Source organism: Magallana gigas, chromosome 8, assembly GCF_963853765.1.
Source record: "Magallana gigas chromosome 8, xbMagGiga1.1, whole genome shotgun sequence".
Taxonomy (NCBI): domain Eukaryota; kingdom Metazoa; phylum Mollusca; class Bivalvia; order Ostreida; family Ostreidae; genus Magallana; species Magallana gigas.
Window position 1 is genome coordinate 23,303,224 of NC_088860.1, and position 7,236 is coordinate 23,310,459.

The window sequence follows — 7,236 nt, forward strand, 5'->3', positions numbered from 1 at the left end:
CAGGTTTAACATTTAAGCAACAACCAACAATTAGATCCCTTCTTCAATCGTGTTGTTCAATATCCAACTTTGAATCCGTCATAATAAGGTTTTAATGCGGCCATTCAATTTGGTTAAAACTTTTGTTGATTTAATTCATTGTTTTAGCTTATCGTTTTCATAATGATTACATTTAAAATCAAAGTACTGAAGTACTGACGGGAGTTGATTTTATCGATTATCATTTATTGAAAATCAACGATTTGTGATTTGCATGGCAAGTAGTATCAGTAATCGAAATATATTAGAAATTGTATGGATCAAGGCAAGATTAAACTCTTGTCTTCTTCAACCAAACGCTCGGCTATCTCCGTTTATCTCCAACAAGCAAGAGAGACTCTGTTTTGTCGGATATTAACGGAGACAGCCAAGCGTCTGGTTGAACGAGACTACATTGAACTCTAGCGTAGGAATATATACGACTTAAAAATATATCTAAACTGTTTGTACAATTTAAAATCTTATTATTTTCATGGTATTAATAAATTAGTTTTCTTGAAAAACAATGCTTCAGAATACATAGCATCGAATTTATCGATTATTTTCAAGAACTAAGTGTTGTCAGCGGTATTGATTTGTGCGTAAGTCCAAACACTGTTTCATTTTCGCTTTGCCCGAGTAAAAGCATAGAAGAGTTGATTAAAATCAACTCCCAAAAATGTACCCGCGTTCTATTTATCGATTCGCACTCTACTTAAAATGAAAGATTCAAAGAATTTCTGTGAATGCATTATTATTAGTCCCCTACCGGTTTTCACCGGAGGGGACTATAGCTTTCCTCTGCGTCCGTCAGTCCGTCCGTCCGTCTGTCTGTCCGTCCGTCTGTCTGTCCCACTTCAGTTTTCCACACTTTTTTTCTTTATGCGTTTGAGGAATGATATGAAATTTGCTGAACAGCTTCAAAATGTCAAACTACAGATCAAGTTTACACTTTTGTAGCGTCTGGTTGACATATTTTGGAAAAAATTAATGTTTTATATTCCAATTTTTTAATCTTCGGGTTCGATATTCTGCATAACAGTGCATTGTTTTCACAATTTCCACAAACCGGTAGGGGACGTGTATTGCTTATGCAATACTCTCAGAATGCTTGTTTTATTTGCTTTATTGCATGATACAATCAGAAATTTTTCAGCAATGTAAATGTACTGTCCTGTTGCCCTCTTTGCACTGGTCGTCTATTTCCATGGACTCCGAGTACTTCTTCACTGCTCGAAACCTCAAGACTCTTGAACTTGTCAACGGCCTTTATAATGAAATGAAAGCAATTTAATGTATAGTAATAGCATAATATAAATTAAGATTTACATGTATCTTGAAAATAAGGAACACAATCAGAAATGAAATATATATATATACCACTTTTGAGACGGTGATAGGACACTTCATCACAATCCACGTGACTGTTTCAGAACAAGGGGGCGTGGTTAACGATCCTTCATATGTGTAGAATTTTTCTAGGTCAGGTGGTAATAAATCAAGTAAGGTCAAAGTCTTAGAAATAGGGGACTCCTCTGACTCTTCTGAATCCCCAGAATCTGCGAAATAAAATTAAATCCTACTAAGAAGGTGACAGACATACAAAATAAATTTCAGAATGAAGGCAGTTCTTTATTTACCAGAGTAGTCCCCCAATTCGTCAAAAGAATCTGTTAACACTTCGCTTAGTGCTGCATGGTAAGATGGTGGACAACCAGGAAACTGCGTCTCGATTGTATTGTTACTAGCCTTTCAATAGATGATGAAATAAAACAATATGATTAAAAAACACATATTCCATCCTGTCTTTAGCGAAAATAATTTACCATTTGAAATTATTTGAAAGATTAATTTAAAAATTGATGTAGCATACTATAATGACAATATTTTTCTAACTTACATGCGATGTATCATCAATCTGAAATAAACATCACCAAAATCAATTGGAAGATGAAAATTGAAAGAGCTGTAGTGTAATAAAAATGCTTTGATTTCAGGGACTAGTTCTATTATGTATCAGGAAAATTTAACATTTGTCGACTAAGCTTTGAAAATCTATATATAATTGTTCAAAATTAATTACGATGAAGTTGAAAGAAAACAAAAAGGGATGAAATGATATAAACGTTTATTAGATCTGGCAATAGTGCAAGCATTTACTTTCTTTAAAACATAAAATAAGCAAAGCGTTTGATTTCAAATGACAAATATAAAAATTGCAAACTAGGAATATATACATACCCGAACCACAGCCCCTATGACCAGCAGACCGTCTGAATTACTACTAGCGGTTTTGACATCCGAGTATTTTTCGTTGTAGAAGACCATGTGTTGCTGAAAATATCAAAATGCTTATATACAGTAAAAAGGATCATGAAATCAAGTTTTAGTGAAATCTATTGAGCTTAACGTTACCTCCATAGATTGAAATTCTCCGTCGAATGAATGCTCTGATCCAGTTAAATTGTTGTTTTTTCCGACATGGTAATGAAATCCATCTAATTTAAAGGAGTTGCCACTTAGACCAAACTGGGTTAAATCAGAGAGAACGATATCTTCTTCGGACACCTTAAAACTTGTTTTGAATCCTAGAAGTATGCGAAAAAATATGATGTTAAGGAGACTGGGTGCTCAACAAATTATCCAAAAGAATTACCTTAATTTTTTTTAAATATGATTTGTTGAGCTATAAACAATTATTGAGTCAAGAAAAAATCTATAAGCTTTTAAATTTAAGTATATTTCCAATATCTCAAATAGGGCTTTTCTTCCGAAGCAAATCAAAACAGTCAAAATGGTCACAACTACCCAGCCCTCTTAAACGTTAAGAAAGTACGAAAGACATTTTCACGAATGGTAAGAACGGGAAATACGGGGTTTATAAGCTGAATTTTCACTAGCTAAAACCATTTTAACAAGACCTTGGACTTAAGTAGGGCGAAGCAATCTTACATAAAGTTAAAATTGACGCGGTTTCAAGCGAAATATGCAGCGATTGCGTAGCATAAGCTCAAAAGCCAGACATATCTTGTTGATTTTAAAGAGCTATGGCTGAGTGGCCAGCAATGAAATAGACAGGTATACGTCACAATACTGATTAACACAACTACTCAAAGTCGAAGCTCTTGTTAAAATGGTTCTAAATTGGCATCGTAAACGGAAAGATAAACACATGATCAGAGTGTTGAACGAACGAAATATTTCTTTTCTTTAGATTGATAAAAGTATATATATTAAAATGATTTAATTATTTTAATTACCATTGTTACTGCTTGAGACCTGAAAAGCTTTCTGAAGATCAATGTTGAACGTAAGTGAATCAATATCAGAATAGGTGGCCTCAGCTCGACTAATGTTGATTGGGGACTGCCTTTTACCATTACATGTAGACCAGCACGAAGTTATATCCGACCATTCCACTGGACCTTAAAATATATTACCTGGCATTGTTAATACATTTAAAATGTTTTAAGTGATGCAGCATGTACTTACTATATCTATTATGTTGAGAAAACATACCTATACAACATAAACTATGATTTAATCGTTGATTGAAGTCCCATACTTAAATCACTGTTCTATAATTTTTCACTATTTGTTGTGTAGGTGCATGCAATTGTAACTGAAGTATGTTTAAATTTCCTTTTACAATAACACCTATATCATATGTAAGGATAACAGATCATATTTGCATTTGACACCCGTACATGTCTAGATTTTACAGCGCTCTTCTCATGAACAGCATCTCATAATCAAAGTACTGAAGTACTGACGGGAGGTGATTTTATCGATTATCATGTATTTTAAAATCAATTTATCTCCCATGGCAATTAGTTTTTAGTTTTTATTTGAATTACGCACTTTTTTATAATATGAATTTTTAGACTTATCCGACAAGAATTCGAGAAACCCCATATGAATCATGTTGTATAATATTTAAAGATAAATTTCAGCTACTATTATGTATTAGTTATCGAAATAATTCTAAAAATTTTATGGATCCAAGCACTATTGATATCGAACTCTAGTCTCGTTTAACTAGACTATATTAACTCTGGTGTAGGAATACATGAGACTACAAAAATATCTAAATTATTTGTAGTATATGAATTTGACTATTTTCAAAGTGTTTATAGATAAGTTTCCTTGAAAAACAATGCTTCAGCATACATTACATCGAATTTTTTTCTATTATTTTCAAGAACTTAGTCTTGTCAGCGGTGATGATTTGTGCTTAGGTCCAAACACTGTTTCTCTTTCGGTTTGCCAGAGTAAGTGCATAGGAGAGTTGATTTAAATCAACTCCCAAAAATAGCTTTTTTAAATCTTAATTCTGTCCAGTACTTTTATGGATACATTTGAAGAAATCTTCATGAAAAGTGCACTAATACTCGCAATGTCGAACAGATTTAAAGTCTAGAAATAAAAGGATAAATAAAAACCCTTTTGATATATTAATAAAAGTTTGTGTACATACTTAAAACATTTTGTTTTCTTAAATTGGGTTTTTTGGAATATTTTTATAAACATTTCCTGTTTCATGATATTTTTTTTTAATAATCAGCTTTATTTTCTTCAATATTTTCATCTACTTTAGAAAAGGAGTCTGTCTTTCTTACAGAAAATTTTTATGAAAATTGAAAATCTAATATCATGGTTTTGCTTTGAAAATGATTTAAAAAATTATATACATTAGAAAAGAAGTTTGTTGTTCTTGATGAAAATTGATGTTTAAAGCATCATGAGCTGCAATTTTCATGCTGAAATGTTTTTTTACGAAACTGTTATTTTCTACTAAAATGACAAAAATAACATGGTTTTTAAAGTTCTTTAAGCCATATTTTTATTGGAAAAGCCGTTAAGAAGCCTTAATTGAAGCAAATTTGAATTATTGTCGTCCTGTGCAAAAATTGATCCGCTATACATTCCATAGAAGATTACTTTCCTCTGACAAAACTTAATGAATCTTTCAAATCTTATTTGTCATTAGAGTTTAAGTAACATGCAGACTTATCATACTAGCAGGTTTTTGCAGCAAAATAAAATTCTAAAAAATACAGCTCATATTGCTTTAAAAGTTATTAAAATCGTTTACCGTGGTTTGGCTATTGAAATGATTTAAAGGAAAGGAAATCTGGTTTTAAGTGTAGAATCAACTACCTACCAAGACAATTTCCACGATCGTAGTTGAATTTTGCCTTGCTGCAGTCAGGTTCGTTGCATTCGGCTGCGAACACTACCTTGCACTGACTACCAAAAAACAGAAAGAAACAACAAACTCCAAATGCTCTTTGATAGTTTCAATTCTTCATGATCGGCCTTTTATGTTTCAAATGATAACCACGTGTTCTAAAAGTACTTTGATAATATATTTTTGTTTGTTGTGGGTTTCATTTTTGAGATATTTAATCTATTTAAATCCCGGTTATCGTTTCCATCAAAAATGAAACTTTTATATTACGAACTGAAAAAAAACCATAATTATACGCTTACAAAACATCATTTTTAAAGCTTTGAATTCTGAATTATGTTTAATTTTATAGACATATTTTTTTAATGTGTTTTATTGCATTTTATATTATATTAGAAACAGCCTACGCTTTTTTATCATATATTGCAATCCAATTTTTAATTAATTTCCAGATGTGCATCCGTTGTTTTATATAGACATTTAATTTTAAAAAAAAAATATGTATTTTATTGCATTTAATATTATATTAGAAACAGCTTACGCTTGTGTATCGTATTTTGCAATCCATGTTTTAATTAATATCCAGATATGTATCCGTTGTCTGAATAATTATTGTGTACGAGGGTCAATCAAAAAATACGAAGACTTTTGTCATAGCTATGTTACTTAACGTCATATCATTACTAAATTTTGTAGACATAATTTAGCAATAGTTTCAAACAATTTGCAAGAAAAAAAGTTAATAAATTCCTTTATTTCTAAGAATTACTCAGAATCTAATCGTAATCCTGCAAAAATGAGGTCACGGCGCACGGTCAAAATCTGTATTATGTCAATAATAAACCATATAATGTTGAAAGTAATATCTCTATAAATTGGGCTTGAAACCAAATGATATTGAAGCCTCACATTAAGTATAGTCATGGTATTCTATGTTCCAAATAATGACGGGATATATTGTTTTGTCGAACAGATATTAGTAACTAAAGGCAGATAATCCTCTTTAGAATTGATTAAAAACATCGACGTCGCCGAACGTCACGGCGCAACGAGAAGTACAAACAGAATGGATTTAACTCAGGAAAAAGCCGATACAAGCTGTGAAAATGCCCATTGGTGCAAAAAATAAGTCAACAATTATTTGCAAGTTTGTGTTTAACTGTAATAAATGTTGTGGGGGTGGTGGCAATTGTATTTTGAATATAAAACAGTCCGAAAGAGAGTAGAATATCTGTAAATATTTGGTCAGTAAATGAGTAACGTCAACTGACGTTCAGGGTTATCCTTAATTTAAACTAAGAGATACAGGTTAGAAAATGAAAACTTTGAAGAACTAATTTATGATTCTCGAACAAATGTGTGCAAATAAGATGTTAAGTGGTTCAGTGCAATTTTAAATTGTAAGGAATAAGGCACAAGAGACTTAGCGTGATATAAAGATGGGGTATATCTATAAACTGTGCGTGTTTAATCTTGACGTCATGCTTTGAACGTTACCGTGCGCCGTGGTGACAAAACATGTTGTTTATAAAAAGGGGTAACAAAAACACCGTTTCATCAAATGGACTAAAATTTCGCATATCAATAACATAAGTGTTGGTGCACAGATTAATCTGTTAAGTATGACTTTCATGAAAAATATATGATAGACAGCCACATTGTCTTCGTATTTTTTGATTGACCCTCGTATGAATAACATTTTGATGCAGTATCTGTTTTTGGTTCATTCCACATATAGACTTGTTGTTTTGTTGTAAATATCTCTGCAATAACCTTTATAAAACTAAGGTCAATTTCTTTCAATATCTGCCCAAATGTTTGAAAGGTTTTTTAAATCAACACATAATACACACACTGCATCTTAAAAAAGTGTGTGTAACAAATGCAAAGACTTCATGTTATTCATTTGTATTTTGTTTTCCAGGGGGGGGGGGGGATAATGCTATCAACAAATGTCATATTCTTATATGTCAAAAATGATGAATAATGGCACATTCAAATAGAAAAGTGTATCCTCAGTCGATAGT

General features: G+C 31.8%; 1 protein-coding gene across 1 annotated transcript; it reads right to left on the bottom strand.

Annotated features, from left to right (window-relative positions):
• Nucleotides 1-778: 778 nt before the first annotated feature.
• On the bottom strand, nt 779-2,594 carry LOC117690308 (nacrein-like protein). The gene is made up of 6 exons (XM_066070169.1): nt 2,434-2,594; nt 2,260-2,352; nt 1,919-1,936; nt 1,659-1,767; nt 1,399-1,577; nt 779-1,285 (listed from the first exon to the last, which is right to left on the bottom strand). Exons 1-6 carry the CDS (start codon nt 2,437-2,439, stop codon nt 1,160-1,162), a joined length of 531 nt encoding a protein of 176 aa, XP_065926241.1. The 5' UTR covers nt 2,440-2,594; the 3' UTR covers nt 779-1,159.
• Between the last annotated feature and the right edge of the window lie 4,642 nt (nt 2,595-7,236).